Source organism: Telopea speciosissima, chromosome 10 (genome assembly GCF_018873765.1).
Source record: "Telopea speciosissima isolate NSW1024214 ecotype Mountain lineage chromosome 10, Tspe_v1, whole genome shotgun sequence".
Classification (NCBI taxonomy): domain Eukaryota; kingdom Viridiplantae; phylum Streptophyta; class Magnoliopsida; order Proteales; family Proteaceae; genus Telopea; species Telopea speciosissima.
The window spans coordinates 26,843,283-26,861,440 of NC_057925.1; the positions used below are offsets into that span (position 1 = coordinate 26,843,283).

General features: G+C 39.1%; 1 protein-coding gene across 2 annotated transcripts; it reads right to left on the reverse strand.

Annotated features, from left to right (window-relative positions):
- Positions 1-8,501: 8,501 nt before the first annotated feature.
- LOC122641394 lies at positions 8,502-15,106 on the reverse strand. Of its 2 annotated transcripts, XM_043834607.1 has the most exons (4): positions 15,101-15,106; positions 14,219-14,373; positions 12,109-12,417; positions 8,502-8,742 (listed from the first exon to the last, which is right to left on the reverse strand). In XM_043834607.1, exons 2-4 carry the CDS (start codon positions 14,371-14,373, stop codon positions 8,691-8,693), a joined length of 516 nt encoding a protein of 171 aa, XP_043690542.1. In that variant the 5' UTR covers positions 15,101-15,106; the 3' UTR covers positions 8,502-8,690. The 2 variants fall into 2 exon arrangements, with proteins under 2 accessions (XP_043690542.1, XP_043690543.1); XM_043834608.1 differs by lacking the exon at positions 15,101-15,106 and having other exon boundaries at positions 12,109-12,414; positions 14,219-14,405.
- Positions 15,107-18,158: the final 3,052 nt, after the last annotated feature.

The window sequence follows — 18,158 nt, forward strand, 5'->3', positions numbered from 1 at the left end:
ATGCATCCTAACTCATAAGCATCTAACAAAATTAAGGGATTAAATTGACGTCCTAACACAGGAGCATCTAACCTATCAGACTAACGTAAATTGAAAGGAATAAAAATGTAGCTACACATAATAACCACATAAAAAGGAATAAGAGAATAAAAGTGTATTCACAAACCACAACCATATAAAAAAAATAAATAAAAGAAATAGAGGGAGAAGAAGAAGAAGATAGAGAGAGATAGAGGAGAGGGAGAATGAGATTAAGGGTTTAGAGAATGAGATACCTTGATGTGCTTGAATACTTGAATAAACTCTCCATGGCTTCCTCTTCTAAATCTCCATGTCATGTCATCAACATAGGAACTTAAACTATGAAGCTTTAAACTAAAACTATTACAACCATTAAACTAGACTTATGAAATCAAAACTAAGAACTTGAAATCAAAACTAAGAACTTAAGCCAAAAATAGGAAAAGAAGAGAAAATTTCACTAAGTGAATGAAGTAAAAATTACACTAAAAAACTGAATTAAAATTGAACTAAAAACTAACTAAAAATTGAACTAAAAAAACTAACTTCTTACAACCCAGAGGGCAAGGGGTATTTATAGGGGGAAGAGAGGGGAAGAGAGAAGAGGGAAGTGTAGGAGAAATATTCCCTAAGAAAAGAGAATATTCTCTTTTCCTTCCTCTTTTACAATGCCTTGAATCCTAAGAAAAAAAGAAAAAAAATAGAAAGAAGAAGAAGAGAAGATTGTTTACATTGACCTTCTATTTCTAGAAAAGTAAACTTCCAATTCTAACAAGTGCTTCTTTTTCTTTGTAGATATCTTCTCTAAGCAATAAAATCAAAGATGCTTTGATTTTTCAACTTTCCATAGACGAGAAAATATCTTTCAAAATAAATCTATCCCAAATAGAATTCCAGCAATGCCCTTGAGAAGTTGGAGGAGAGAGAGAGTAAGGGTGATGACTAGGATTCCTTCAAGAATAAATAAAATACCCATTCTGTCCTTCAGAAAACTTGGAGCATGAGGTACTTATATAGGCCTCACCATTGTGTTCCTTGCGAAAAATCACCCAAAATAGATCCAAATTTCGTCCAATTTGGAGTTCGGGAGCCCAAGATATCTCAAGTTGAAGTTGGACTGTCCAGAGCCCTCCAAATGGAATCTTTCGGGTACAGGAAATATAACTTCTGGTTATTGCGTTAAGGCTCCTGGAATCCGAACTTTTGCTTCACTTTGTCTCCGGCCGACTGTCAATAATTATAAATAAACCCCTACAGACCATTTTCGTGCTTCGTTACGAAAACGGTAGTAACTTCTTCGTTTCAACTCGGAATCATGTACCGTTTGAACCGTTGCGAAGCTGACTCGATGGGCTACGCATCCAAGCCATTAATACCTCTAAACAGATTAAAACCATTTCCTTAGCATCTTCTCCTCCATTTTCACAAGAATTCACCTAAAACCTGAAAAGCACAAGAAAGCACCGAGTAACTCTGTCCAATGTGGTAAAATGTATGCTTTATGCCCTAAGATTTCACACATAAATGTGCTCATCAGATGGCGCCGCTTGGCCGAGTGGAGGATTGGAGGATTCCCCCTTGGCCACTTCGATCACCTCCTTGGGTTTGGGGAGGACCGTCAACGGAACCCCCGGAGGAGTCGAACCAGTCAGGTTGACGGAGAGTTGGTGGCTCTTCTTTCGCCGAACCAAGGAAGAGCCTAACTCTTCCAATGCACACTTCTTCTATTCGGAATCACTAGCCTCATTTAGGTTGGCCTCGAGGCTGACCACAACACTCTTCTTTGAGCAGTCAGCCGGGGCCCTGGCAAGGGATTTCTCGGCCGCGCTCTTCTTCTTTTTCTCCAAGTACTCGGCCCTTAGCCAAGCAGGGTCAATGGGGGCGACTCCAGACACTATAAAAAAGAAAGCAAGAGGGGTCAGCCTGCCACAAAAAAGAAAGAAAATTTTTGTAAGTACTTAGGGTCGACATGATGACTGCTCACCAGGCCAGCCGCCACAACTGAGAAAACTCTCCTTGCGGAACTCCAGGACATCGAATGGCCGACCCGTGAGCATCAAGTAGAACAAGGCTTGGTCAATCTCGTTCAGGGTCGGTGCCTTGTTAACATTTTTTAATATAATCTCCTTCTAGTCGGTCCAAAAGGGACAGTTAGGGATGGAGGCACAAAAGAACCAAAGCTTCCAATACTTGTTGTAGCTCGGCTGGTTGTCTAAAAACTTGAACGCGTCCAGGTCTTTGTTCTGAAAGTGACGGCGGGTGAAGTAGTACCACCCACGCTCCCTAAATTGCTTCATATAATACAACTTGGAGACGAGAGCCACAGTCAGAATCCGACCCATCCTACTAAAGAAGATGTGAAAGCCATAGAGGATGAGCCAGCCGTTGGGGGACACCTGACCCATGGACAACTAAAAGCTGTCTAGAATCTCGTCAACAAGATGGAGGACTGGAAGATGAAAACCGTTCATGAAAGCCATCTTGTAGAAAGCCACTTTATTGGGTCGGATGTAGCACGCCATCTCCCTAGGATTGGGGGCTTGGAGCCCAACCTCAGGTGGGATCCTATATCGCTGTCAAAGCTCTACCAATTTTGACTTGGTCACGGTGCTCTCCATGGTCCCTACACTATTGGCCCTGACTATGGGAGACTGAGAAGAAGCCTCCAACCCAGTCGCCTCGTCATCCTCGAATGACCCCGGAGGGTCGTCTTCCCCCGAGGATAACCCTAAGTCCCCCTCTTGGTCTTCCAAAGAAGGCTGGGCCAAGTGCTCAGACTCAGCAGGCAGAGATGCCTCAGCATTGCCATCGATCGAGGTTCCACCAATGAGGGCCCGGTCGAGTCCGAACCCAGAACGTCCCCGAGTGGGGATAATACTATAAAGGCTTGGCTCTGATGGACGAGCTCTTGCATCTCGCTGAACAAATCCTCTAACTCTATCTACTGACATAAGGGAGAGTGGAGGACTTACTAGATGTGGGGGATGAGGGGAAGACCGAGTGTAAGCAAAGCCGAAAGCACGGACGTCGAGTACAAAAGCTAGAGTAGGAAACCAAAGGCTGCGAAAGTCCAAATGCTTCGAGGAAGCCGAGTGCTCTGAGACCAAGTAACAGTGAAAATGAAAAATATTTCACCCTATTTATAGGGGTGGAGGGGTAACCGAAGCAACAGGGATCCAACAGCTAGGAAAACCCCAGAGGATCCAATGGTCTAGATCATCAGATGATTGAGTAACCCGAGTGTAATGATGACCCTAGACGACATGTCAAGCCGAAGGGGAAGCGATGCGTGATGTGGCACTGATAGCTCTTAATGAGTGATTAGGCATCCGTACCTCGTGACCCATCTGAGTCATCACCAGTCAGCCACAGCCGAGTGGGATGTGGTCGGCTAGACGGAGGATGTACTCATCAAAGTTTGATTGACCCTGATGAGTGGGGGGCAAGTGATGAATCTAGAAATAACAGACCAATAGAAGAGTGACACGTTGCCACCCAAGGACGAAGGAAGAATAACCACGGGACCAAGCCATGACCCCGTCAATGTTGAATGCGTTCAAATCGGTAGCTCACCCTCGGGAGGGAGACGAGGGGCTGAGTGCTCACACCCGGTCCGAGCGAAGATTAGCCGAGGATACACACTCGGCTGGTGAGGAAGAAGTGCGCCGAGTAACCACGCCACCCATGTTGCGGGGGAGTCGAGTGCTCACACTCGGCTCACAACGAGGAGCATCGAGTGCTCACACTCGACCCACGATGCAGGGGAGCCGAGTGCTCACACTCTCCCCATGACGCAGGGGAGCCGAGTGCCTAAGTCACTGGGATCAACCGTCTACCATCAGCGGAATCGTATCCTACTCAACTAGGGACTCTTGCCAAGAAAAGAGTCCACTTCCAAATATAACTCTAGTACAAGTTCTCCCACCTAAATCGACTCTTTCCGGATAAGGACTCTCTCCATAACCGCTGAGGCCACACTATAAATACCGGCATGAGGCTCAAATGCCATCTAACTTTTCACTAAGTTAAAACCAATGTTGCTTTGGAGACCGACTTGGGCATCGGAGAATCCTTGGCCGGAGCCACACCGCTCTCCATTGCTCACTCGATTTTTATAGGTTCATCCGTGGATCGACGGAGGTTTCGACGCAATAGAAATCATCCAATCCTTAACAAACCCTTGGGCTTCTTACCCTACTGCAATGAGATCTTCTTGTTAATATTAAAGGCATCAACTATTGATCTAGAATCACCCGTCACAGCCCCATGGCTTAGTTGCCATGAAACCCTCTTGAAGAATCTCCAATTTGAGGATTCTTGATAATAGAACCTATCTAATCTTTGGCCAAATCATAGTGCTTCTTGTTATAATGTACTTAAACCTTCTATTTAGTACAATTGATGTTAATTAGTGACCTCCAATGACTAGTTACCAACCCCATGGTCAAACCACCATGAAACCCCCATTGAAGAACCCTAAATTGAAGGGATCTTGATGCTAGAACCCAATCCAATGTATGGATGCCATTGAGGATTGAACCCATGTGTTAAATGGAATTTTAGGAGGCTAAAATTACTCCCATAATGACCCACTGTAATCCCCCCTAACCATGGACCAAGCACAAACCCGAGCTGCATTGAAACTTAGCAATTCTAGGTTGTGCGGAGGATGGAACCAGCCTCAGTAGAACATCATCCGCAGAGACTAAATTGTTGTTTCTGGGTTTGACCTCTGCCCACTGTTTCAACCATAACTTGGTCGATACATTAGAAAATGACATGATTCAAAATACCTTGTAAACTAGACTTAAAGGGCTACATTTCCTATGAAGAAACCTATGACCCAATCAATGGGGAATGCTTTTGAAAATAGGTTCAAAGCTGATTGTTGTGCATTGACAACATTAGTGAAATTGAAATTACTCTAGTGACCTCACCTACTTCTAGGATGTTTAAGTAGGAGATTGTGAGGGATTATAATGGAAGAAATTAGGCGAACATAATTATCCGGACTGATCATATGGGTACGCATAGGAATCGGATTTTGGTTAGAATCATTGGTACAAAGAACAAGGTGAGTGTATTAGATACTTAGACTTAATTTTTGGAATGTTTTTATGAATATGTCGAATGCCATCTATGCATATGTCGTGCCATTTAGATACTGATCTGCGGTAATCTCAATGCATGCTATGTTAATTTTGAATACTTATTAAATGATGGATCATGATAGGTGTGGTTTACAAATATCATGTTGAATGCTAGATGCTTAGGGCTTTACGATTAAACTTGAACTGTTATCGTGAATATAGATATTGGATTTGTATTGAGACATAAATATGAGATGTGGTTCTATTACGGTTATGCGATGAGATGTGAATGTGGATACTGGTTATGTATTGAGAAGTGGACATGAGATGTGGATGTGAATGATGGTTATGTGTTGGATATGCGATGTTTATGTAATGAGTGTAAATGACGGGATCCAAGTGCCGTGAGTGGGTGTCAGACTTGGGATCGTCATGAGTTGTACGGGTTTGTGATCGGTCGATTGTAATTTCGGTATCACATCCGTTGTACCCTTATATGTGTATGTGTAAGCTAGAGGGGCCGAGAGGATAGTTAGGCTGACCAGTATATCTGTACTATGGACTCGACCTTTGGCCTATACGTAAGCATACACCTTCACTCATTTAGATGCATATGATTAGGATCACACTCCCCAGTGCTACACCCCTTACTAACAGGGGGTAAGGTGTTGGGTAACAGGTGGTGACTTCCGATGGACTGGGGTGCCATTCTCAACAGATCGGTTTAGTAAGTGGGCGTCGGAATCGGGTGAGAGCTAGGGTTATATCGGGGGTTTGCCGTACAGGACTACGTACACATGTATGGCAGGCTTCCAACCGCAACTCGGGTAACATCGATTGGTTTAAGGGCCGTGAGTGGGCGCCAGACTTGGGACCGGGGATGCTGCCTAAGGGATGTTGTAGTATCACTTTACTTCATGGACTTAGGCATTTGGTTGTTAGATGGATGCATACTAAAACTTAAATTCATTCATGTGCATGACTATAAACTGAAATTGATGTATGAATTGTCTTGGTGGTATGGGGCACTGTGGGATTCGTTTATCAGATTTGTGTTGCGTCCTTGTGAGATGTGTACCCATGATTGTATGTGTATGCTTGCATGATCTAATTGCTCATTGGGCTCGGTGGAAGCTCATCCCTTAAGGATTCTTTTTTTTAGATATGGATGCAAGTGATGCTGTAGCGGCGGATGTGGATCCTCCCTACCCATGAGTTGATAGACTTGATTATTTAGGGTGTTCTCAGTGAGGAGGAGCATTGGCTGGAGTGCACAGGCGAGGCTTGTGCCTATGGAACGGTGTAGCGTGGCTTGAGGACCTTTGGGATATTTGAGCATTTTGTTTAACTGTTGGATAGTAATTAAATACTCTTAAATTCTCTTATTGGTTTAGACTTGTATACTTATATACTTAGTACTTTTGCTAAACAATGTTATGATGAAATAAGATTCAACCTACTTATATGATATCATCCTATTAACTTCCATACTTCGATAATTATGTTTATGTAATTATGCTTTTGTTGATACTCTGATTAAGATTATATTGCTGGGTCAGTATTTTTGGCATTGCAAAGTGTAGATCTTGGCATTGATGTGGAATACAAGGGATATTCCAGTCACATGACCCTAGGTGTCGGGAGCGAGGTGTGCCAACATGGTATCAAAGCGATTTTGCTCAGTTAGGTTCACTGAGTGATTTGACCCACATTGATTTATTCGATAATAGGTATCGCCTAATAAAAGCCTTAACAACACACAATAATAATAGAGACAAGTAGAGTTGTGTGATAGATAGGAAGATGCTATTATTCATTGATAATAAAACATTTACATTCAGATAATGATAACAGAAAAGTACATCTCACCTCTCCCTCGCTCCTTCTTGTCCTACAACTATAAACTAACCTAATGATTACAAAGAATATAAAAGATAAGAAACTAAACTAACAATCCTAGACCTACCCTTGTTACTTTTGTTTCTCCTTTTCCTAGTTCTTTTCCATTTCCATGGTACGTTACACTTGCCTTTGAGGTCTCATTGTATCCGAATGCTCTTCTATGACATCCAACCACTGCTCGGACTCAAATGTACACAATTTATGTGTTCGAAAGCTATTCTTATAAGATCTTTATCCCCCTGAAGACTGATGCCTTTAGAATCGATTTCCTGTCGAAATCACCAAAAAACACAACCTTAGTATTAGAATAGAATTGATCTCCTGACAAAATCACTTGAAAACATAGCAATCTTTGCAAAATCAGGATACCACAAACAAAGAGAATCCATAAACGGCTATGAGAGAAGATTTGGACAGAAATTCCTTCACTAGTTTCGAGTACACACTGTAATATATATATATATATATATAAAGAGAGAGAGAGAGAGAGAGAGAGAGAGAGAGAGAGAGAGAGAGAGAGAGAGAGGATCAGATTAATGAGAATGAAAGCACAAAAGAATTGCAGAAATGAACTCAGGGTCGGTGCCGATTTGCTTGAGGCCTCCTTGGGAGCTTGGGTTTTTTTAGGATTGAGGATTGTTGAGTGCGTTTCCATTTTTTAACAAATCCCGACACTTACAAGGAAAATTTTACCAATAAATTTGGCGTAAATTTTTTCATCTTTTTTGAAAATTTGGGGTTGTCTGGTAAATTTTTCCCCAAGAATATTTTCCAATTTACAAAAAAACAAAAAATTTTATTTTATCGTAAAATTTGTTTTACCGGCTATTTTACGCCGAAACAAATAGAACCCTTATTGGAAAAAATTGTATCATAATATGATAAATATTAAAAAAAAAAAAAAAACAAAAAACACCACCAACAACAGCAACAATGATCCTTGGTAAAGAACAATATCCCATCAATTGATACAAAATCATGGTAATGGAAAATGGCGTACCAATACAATGAAGGTGCTAAGTATGGTGTGGGCAAGAGAGTCCTCTTCGGCCCATTGGTTTGGCAGCCTGGAGCACCCGAACACCATTCCTGGAGTCCTCGCATTAGCATTAACAGGAGAGGACCATGTTCAGTGAGAGGAAACTCGCACTGGCTGAGGAGACAGAAAATTTACAGGAACCATTCCCACCCCAAAGATCCACTTTCTTCATGACTTGAGGTTAAAATCAGAAATAAATCATCTCAGAGAAACAGGAAACTGATCAATATTGAGCTTAGGCCACTGGCCCAAGGTCCACAAACTTGGCAGGGATGCTTCTAGCTGAGAGCATTTGTTGAGGCATATAATATGAAAGTCAAATGAACACTTATAATGCCTTTTTTTTTGGTGGAGCATCGATCACTCAGACGAGCATGTAACTCTAATAACCCCCCCTCCCACCCCCCACCCAACCAAAAAAAGAGTCCAAATGAATCACTCATGTGTGTAACCTAAATAACCAACATGCACATTAGGAAATGAAGGTACAACAGAACCAGCATTCCACATGAGGATGCTGGGACCCTCCTAAAATTGTACAGATGCAAATGTTGATAGTTGTTAGTAAAACAATATCACACTTTAAAAGAATCCGCTGCTAACATGGAGATTCCCAGTGTGAAGAGCATTAAGCGTGTCTAATGTCTTTTTACAAACAGCTTGCTTATATCTTCTGTAACAACATTGCTCCTGCCAAAGACAATTCAATATCAGACATGGTATCCATTGAATGTGATTAATAGCTTTACTGAGAATCCTAGAAGAACTCCATGGTCCATTTTTCAAATAAAAAATGGCCTAAGTTTGACATGTTAGCAAAAGTTAAGTCATAAAACAAAGAATCAATAGAAGAACTAAATGCCTCCGTAATCTTCATGAATATTTTTGTTTTTCATTATCTACCAGTACAGTGTGTATGACATTGTTCATGAATGTTTTGGTCATTTGGCAGATTAGATTCTATCTAACCCACCCACCCCCTCCCAGAGAGAGAGAGAGAGAATGAAGACATTGTTAATACAGAATATCAACCAAGCCACATCATAGTGAATTAGATGTATATGGGTGCAAAAATGAACTCTCCTGAAACACCAGGACAAATTAAGTAATTGATGGAGCCAAGTAAAATGGTAATTTCGAATATGTGCTTAGCAAACAAATACTATTTCTATCCTCTCCATATACAGTAAGACTAGCAATTCAACTTACAGTAGTAAAAAGTGCAACCAGAGAAATGACTCAACATTGACCTTTAATGATGGAAATCCAGAAGAAATAGTTTCAGGGAAACGGTTGTAAACATAATGCCCTTATTATAGGTTGCAATAAATAAATATTTTAAAGAATTCATCTTCTCCAAATTGAAGTCAAAATGTGATATGTATACAGTCTTTTCTAGGTACGAAGACAAATAAATGGTTCTTCTTTTATTTTGATTTCAATAGGTGGGCTAATCTCTACATCTATGTTTAAGAGCTTCTCATTCAGCTACTGAGTATTTTCAATGTTGCCATCAAAACTTGAAAGAATATGACAAGGAATGTGGTTGGAAGAGAGAATGATTAGAAAATTCAGCCAGGTTGTTTCTCAAAAGAAGAGAGTCTGTAGCCGATGTTTGTACCAGCAGAAGACACTTGTACTTCCAATAAAGTAAGCAAAAGCCAAATAAAACCCAAAGATAAGTTAAGGGATTCATGACTCCCAGACTTTTGTTGACAAAGGAAGAAATAATAAACAATAAGATATTTGAAATTAAATTTGAGAAGGATGGAGATATGCCACAGATCCAAGAGACTACGTATATCACTAGATTTTGAGGTCCTCTTTGATTTGATAAGCTAGAAAGGTTAGCTAAATTGTTAAAATAAATTAAAGGTGCAGCCCCTCTGATGCAGAATCCAAACTACTCTAGCAGCAACAAGAGAGGAAACAGGCCAAAATGAATTGCGGTTGGGTTTGATTCACTTTGAACCATTTTTCTGGTTATGTGAACCAGATATGGTTCTGGTTCACCCAATCATGGGGTCTAGTTAGAGTCATATTTCTTTATTTCAATAATTATTAAAGTGTTTTAGTTAGGCTGGATTAGGTCCGTACGAGTCCAGCTTTGTTTAAGTTATTTCTTTCTTATTTTTGTCAAGAGTTTTAGTAAGAATAGACTACCTCCATAGCAAGCTATTGGCTGGAAGAGTTTTAGGCTTCGTTTGAGTTATGCTTTGAAGTTTTATTTAGATATATAGACAAGGGCTATGTCCTACCCATGAATTAATGAAGATGAAGCTTCAGCTCAATTGTCTGTGGATTTCAGACTTTCTTCTATGTATTCAGGAAGTGCATCTGTGGATTCAGGAGTGAATGTTGTGGGTTCACCAGGGGCACTGGTGGATTGGAGGCTTTGAGCCCCACAGGTCAGGAGGATTCCTGATCATATCTTTTCCCTTTGTTGTTCTATTTTCCACCAATTAAAGGTTAGTTTCTGAACTCTCTTATATCTTGGGCATGCCATATTTTCTTTTTTTTTCTTCTTAATTTTCTGTTAGCTTTGCTGGTTTTCTGATATGATACTTAGTTCCTGGCTTGGTCATCGTCAGTTTCTCTCTTCTGGATTCTTTTTATTATTCTAGTTTCAGTTCAGAATTGAAAACCCTAAAAATCCAATCAATTTCAAGAATCCTAGTTGCATTCAACCTCTTAAAAACTCAGTTTTGTGAATCTGATTTCCTAAATCTAACTTCAAGCTATTGTTAAATCCTTATATTGCGGTTTATTTATTAAATCAGATCATGACCAGTCCACTGTTTTGACTCATAACTTCCTGCATATCGATTCTGTTTCTTTTCTGAGTTTTCAGTTTCCAATTTCAAATAAAATTCTTCAATAATTCTGAATCTATCCGTTGGATTGCTGTGAAACTTTAAGGATTTGTTCTCCTAATCCAATGGACCAATTATCTGAATATCGGGGTTCATAAGACCTGTTTTACCTGTGTTATCTGGATTTCTCTGCCGCTGGTTTGATTCCTCTTCCTGCGATTCTGGTATTATTGAGGTTTCTTAATCCTAAATCCCTCAGGTCCCTAGAAACCCCATCACTCTCATAAATTTTAGAATAGTATTCACTCTGTGAGTTCAACTTCCAACACTTATTAAACTAGAAAGCCTAAAAAGGGCGTACCCAGTGCATGAGGCTCCTGCCACTGCAGGGTCTGGGGAGGGTCATTATGTACGCAGCCTTACCCCCGTCTTCACAGAGAGGCTGTTTCCAGGCTCGAACCCACGACTTGGTCACAATGGAGCAACCTTGCATTAGAAAGCCTAGATTCCATTAATTACACCAATTTGTCTGACATAATATTTGACAATTGACAATTTGAAAAGCCCAACCTATTATTTCAATATGTTGAAGAAAATATTTGAAATTCATCCGCTGAGATTCTACCAAGAAATGATTAAGATAATTTCAATTTGAAGTACAAATCCCAACTCCCCAGGCTGATTCAAATTCCATACACCTAAAACAACCGTAAGGCCACGTTTCAACATTCAGAAGCAAAGAGCTTTCTAAGGGAAACGGAGAAAAAGTGAGTCTTTTAATAAAGATCTGACCGGCAATCAACCTTTTACAATGTTTGTAACAGAGAAAACTCCACAACTATGGACAGCCAAAGGTTGTTATCAAGAAACCTTATGAAGTTAATTTTTTAGCTCTTAACCCCATAAAAATTAAAGGTTTTAATTGTACCTCCTACACAATGAACCAAAGATGCCTTCAAGATTATCAGAAACTATGAAGGAAGAACTTGGTCATTAATTTTAGAAAGCAGAACAGACTGATTTCTTTAAAAACATCCGTATATACATACATAAATAGATAATTAACTACTGTAACCTTTTATGTCATTCCACCTATCAAAAGGAAAAATATTTTATGTCGTTCCTTCATAAGGAAACACTTAGTCAAGTTGGCTGCTTGATAAAGGCCATAGCTCATGGATTAGCAATACGCTTTAGAGTCTATAACATTCTATTTAAAGGAACAGATAAATAGTAGAATAACCTTCCACTAAGCTGAGGTGGGACTAGAAGACCACTTGCAGTGTCTGGAACGTTCCTTGGATGAGGCGAGTCTCTTCTTGGAAGTTTACTTTGGAGATGAGAAGAAGCTGACCCATTTACCTCTCTCTTCCGTGATGTACTTTCTGCCATAGCAGCCGCAACTTTAGAGTAGTGATCAGTGCCACTCATTTGTTGAGACACGAAAGCAGGAGAACTAAGGAGTAGTGATGCATCTGGAAGATTCTCAATTGAAGGTGCCGGTAAATGTGAGGCACTAGCTGGCTGTTGATGTGAAGGGGATATTGTTCTCCTACAAATAGAAGAAATTTTAGCATGACTCAGCAGCATAATTTAAATTTGATATAATAAAGAAATTAAAAACCACCAAAGAGAATGGATTTTAACATTGAAAAAACAATTTAAGATTTGAAGTGAAAGATAATGCTAAAAAGTTCAAAATGTCTTGTCACATGGCTTAATGTTCATATAAGCCCAAAAAGTAATTTATTTGCCTCAGATAATAGATTACTCATTTCTTTCCTTCTCAAAAAAGAATGATCTAGAACAGTTACTAGAGCACTTAGAAAGTCTTTTAATTGTGCCTTGAAAAAGAAGCCCTACCCAGATTGAATTTTTTCCATGCAGGTTTGATCAGCTAAAATAGGTGTTCAATTGACTGTAACCAATCATTTATACAAATTTTTTTTCTGGGGACATCGATGAGCACCAAAGAGTGTTATTGTTAAACATGCTTGTGCAATAAGTTTGAACAAAAGCTAATTTCTTTACCTGAAGAACATTTGGAGGCTAGGAAGAATATTGTTCTTAAGTGATGATCCTTTCCATGACAGGAAAGCACTCCCATCATGGGGAAATAGAAATCAGTTTTTCCCTCTTTTCTCCCTTTGCCCTCTATTATTACTGTCAATTCTTTGATTTTTATAAATCAGGGAGAAAGCAAAAATATGTACGGAAAAAACTTTCTTTTCCTAGGGTTCTAAGCCAAAACAAACAAAGCTTAAAGGAAAATAGTGTCCAGATATGTCCTCAAAATACACCCAGGAAACCCATGAGTTTGGTCCTTAAGTAGGTCTGTTTCACAGTAACTCCTATGATTGCCTCTATAACAGGCTGGGAAGGCAGGATCTCAATTTTCCTTCCATCCATAAACACAAGAAGTCCTATTTTTTTAAGGGGGAGGGGGAGTTAGCATTATGAGAAGCTAAAGCATGTCACCTACACCATATCCATTTCTATGTTGAGGCGAATCACATTTTACAGAAAGGTCTTTTACCTTATTCCAACATATGTTAATATAGTTCATTCCATTTCCCTGCATAAAGTTGTGAACCAGTCACTAAGACTTCTTGAAAGAGATATACACCAACAAGATGGTCACTCATGCTAAATTAGGAAGAGTAAAAATTTTTAATAAAATCCCAAGAATGTAAACACTGCTAGTTGAGCCTAAGACTTTACGCCCCCAAATTGCAAAATTCATTAAAAAGGCTGAATAGATTGTAGCTAGGATCTATCTCCTAGTAATGCACTTTCCACTATTCAATTTCAATACTTCAATGCTGTTCACTGGCAGTTAGGTGCACAGATTAAGGCCAGTTATACCACCCAGGACAGAGATCATTTCCTGGGTTAAGCATCAGCTTTTCAGTTATAGATCCTAACCTTAACATAAAGCTAATGATATTTCTTTGGCATCTCAAGTAATAATTTTCATTAGCGTTCTAAGTCAAGTAACCAGAAACTGCCACGTCACTGTATATACAAGCAAGGGCACACCTACGAATGATATGGTGTTTGGGCAAGAATGAGCTTTTATTTTGCTCACAATCTAAGGCTTCAAAATACCATCATTTTCAACCCTTTCCAAGTGCAAGTTCATGTTTTCTCTTCATTTACTCGTTATTCAATTTGAACATTTAGTTACTCAACGAAACTGCAGACCTCAAAATGATTGATGCCCAATCTCATTACACCCATCCGTTTTTTTATTCTCCCAACAGAAAGGAATCACAGGTAACCCTAGCTTTCTATTCGAACTGCAAATTAAAATGAGAAGATAAATTAAGAGAAAACAAGGAAAGGAATTTCACCGGTTATGAGAATTAACCGCTGAAGGCAAGGGCTCTTCTTCTTTTCGTTCTTCTAATCCTTCCGCTTCTGTTCCTCCTCTTTCTTCTCCTTCTCCTTCTTCTCTGACTTCTGCATCATCGTCTTCAGATGATGAAGCGTAATCAACCAGAGACATCTCTCTCTTTCTCGTTCGCTCTTGGCTCTCTGCCACTCCGAGTTCTAGACTTCTCTCTACTCTTCTAGGTTGAGTTTAAGATGAACGACCAAGACTTAACGCTACGTTTGGTAAATGTCTGAACAAAGAACGGACGTTATTAGTCAAAAACGTTCTTTTGCGTTTTTTGTTTAGAACGGTGTTCAGACAAAAAATGACTGTTTGATAACGATCTCAAGAACATCATTTAGAACGAAAATGATGTTTGGTAAAATCTATTCTGATGTTTGATATTAATTACAATAATACCATTTATACAAAGAAATAAAATAAAATGTGTCTTACATAACAAACTTAAATTAAAAATATCTTATAAAAACATATTAAAATAATTTAAAATATAAAATTCAGAATCAATCTTACCATAAATTAAAATATAGTATGTTATAGTTAATTAAAACAATTAGACAAAAAGTTTCATATACGATCGTGTATAAGAGAAATCTTTTACTTTGGATTTTATTAACCGTTAGATTTAAGAGTTTTAATTTGAACCGTTCAAGGATAAAATAGGGTATATACTCCTATACGGTTACATTTTCAAATATGTATAAAAGACTACCTTTTATATTTATCAATAATAATTAACAAAAAAAAAAAAAAAACGAAACAACTTCCATATTTTTTTTTGCAACTCCCTTTTCTCATGCCAAACATAAAAAATCCATTTTTTCCAGTTCTCTGCAACTTCCTTTTCTCTTGCAAAAGATAAAAAACGAAATAATGTCCTTTTGGTTTCCTTCTCTACAACTCCCTCTCTCAAACACGTTCTCTTGCAAAAGAAACCATTGTTTAGGGCTTTCTCACGGTCCAGGTAAGCTATCATTTTCCACTCCCTATTTCTTCAAGAAAACCCTGTTTGCTTGGTTCCATCGAGGAGAGGCATCGGCTGTTCCCTTCCAGAAACCGAATGTGGCTAACTCTTAGGTAGAAGTGAAGAAGTAAAGAAGAGAAGTAAAAACGAAAATGGGTTTGACTGGGGTGTGAGTGAGATTCGTTGATGGTGGTGAACAGATGGGTTTAGGGAGTAATGGGTTCAGTGATGAGTGAAAGAAATTCAGAAAATGGAAGGAAGATGGAGAACCATGGGTGGCATTCAAGCAAAGAGAAGAAAATAAAAACAAAACGGGAAGAAGATGATGAACCACACTGGCTGGTCGCCTCCCCTGGCTCAGAGAAGCCTCGGCTTCACTGTCTCAGATCCTTTTCATTCCCTCCTTCTGGTTCACTCTCTCTGCTCTCCTTTTATGCTCTCTGTTTTTTATTTTTTTTTCCTCTTCTCCCTGGCAATCTCCACTCCTCCCTCTCGAACTGTCGTGGAAGCTTTTTTCCCCGCGGCTAGAAGAGGAATACGGCTACTATTTGGGAAGGTGAAGGTTCTTCCAATCCGCGCTGTTGAGATCTCTCCCTCTCTCTCTCTCTCTCTATATATATATATATTATGGATTGAAATATGGATTTCTCTCCAGATTAGTGTTGCGAAGAAGAGGAACTCTACTGCAACACTGTTTTCGCAAAGAGGGAGTAGGGGTTTTAAAACCAAGAAGTTTGATTTGCCCTGGACTGTTGGATAATGTGCCAGCGTGAGGGTGCTCCGTCACGTGAGACCGTCGCCGGCGTGAGAGAGCCGTTGTACTGTTGGCGCAAGGGTTTGATCATCGTGAGAGAAGAGAGGAGAGGCGTTGAATGAAAAAAAGAGTTGCAGAGATGTGTTTTGTGTTTTTTTTTTTAATTATTGTTGATAAAAACAAAATCTTTTACCTGTATTTAAAAAAGTAACTAAAAGATAACCATATAAGAGAAGTTATCCTTTGACGGTTCAGATTAAAATGCTTTAATCTGATGGTTAATAAAATCCAATGTAAAAAGATTCTTTTTATACACGACCGTGCATGAAAATCGGCCCCAAACAATTATTACAACTTTAACACCTTAAAACTTGTATTAATCTTCTTCTTTCTTCAGGTCTAGCTTGATAAGACCTTCAAGGATGTCTTTGAACATCTTGGCTTGATTCCCTGCCGATGTAATTGCACTCTTGCAATAACCTTTCAGAAATTCCGATGAAGACGTAGTCGATTCACTCAATTCCCTGCGATGAATGAGAGCTCAACATAGTTCATGACTGATAAATACTGTTCACTAAAATAAAATAGAAAATCTACATCACAAGTTCTCATCAAACCAACTTAAAAAAAATTGCAGTTTGTGGATGTTTAAATCAATGCTCAGATAACAGTCAAATTGCACAGTACACTTGATAACCTTGAAGCAGCTAACCATCCATATTTGACCAACAACATAACATGTTCACTCTTATATCTTTGGATAAGACTCTGCTACCTACAGGGTTTTCTGGCCTAATATGTCTTTAGCTAATGCCACCTCATTGCCAATTACATTATCCCAGATTGCCTTCTCCACTTTAACTGTGATGTTTCATGTCTTTTGAGTATAGCTGAGAATCTGGGCTTCACTACATACCCACCTGCCTACTTAGTAAAGCTGCAAAAGGGAACAACCACTTAAGTGGAGCAAACTTTGCCTCAGCTTCCTCTGGTTATTATCACAAGACAACACAATTATATGTATCACTTCCTTTCGTTCTCTCTCTCAATTACACATGATGGATTGATGGTATAACTAATAAATACTAAGATTTTTATAGTAATTATTTTGGATTTTACTGCTGTGTAGAATGCCATTTCATTGACTCAACAGCTTGAGTACTATAAAGAATACCAAAGAAAAGTAGAGAGGATGGCAGGGAAATCCAATGCTTCCTCTATCTCCTCACTATAACAAGTTTCTTTTCTAATTAATTACTTAATTAACAACTAAACAAAGCTTAAATATAAGTCACTTGCAACTCAGGCCAGATGGAGAGGACAGGGATTCCTAACTAAACCTGCAACTCAAGCCAGAAGACTAACGGATATGTCAAATGCATACCTAATCTAAAGCTTCAAAATATACTGATTTTTCCTTCTTCCCTGGTTGATTTCAGAATCTGAAGGTATATCCCATATACCTTGTTGTGAGACCTATGAGGAGATAAGAAGAGGCAGAGTTGGAGAACAAATGAAGCGGAAAAGAGAAGGATTTGAAAAGAAAGGCTCAGAGATAAGATCTGTCATTGGCATTCACCTTCGGAGCACACCTTCAATGGCTCAAGGTTTGCAGACTTATACAATCTATCTAAATTGAAACACCTACTAATAAAATGCAAATCACAGAAGAAACGATCTACAGATATAATCTACAAAAATATTTCCATTCTTTCTTACAATAAATAATGCTAAAAATGAAAAATAAAAACACCGTTCCATGGCATAAATCCAAGAAGACATTAGCTTCAGCCCAGCAAAAAGAAAGCAAAAAAAAATACACAAAAACGGTTTTGGAAATCCAGAAATCCACAGATCGCAGGTTTGCAGCTTTACAGATTGGGGAAAAAATAGAATAAGGGAAGAATAAACCAGAAATCCAAAGATCGCAGGTTTTGGAAACAAATATAATTTGGAAAATAAGTTATGGAGTCAGGAGAGATAGTCACCTTCACAGTAGCAGAATCCTTCAAGGTATTGTTCCAAAGCCTGAGACAAAGGAGAAAAATGCAAAGTCAGATCTCCATCCCAACAAACGACTGATAGAGTTCATCAAAAAAAAAAAAAAAAAGGACGACTGAGAGAGAGAGAACGAGACAGGGAGAGTGAAAGGTAGAGAGAGCAGAGAGCTATAGAACA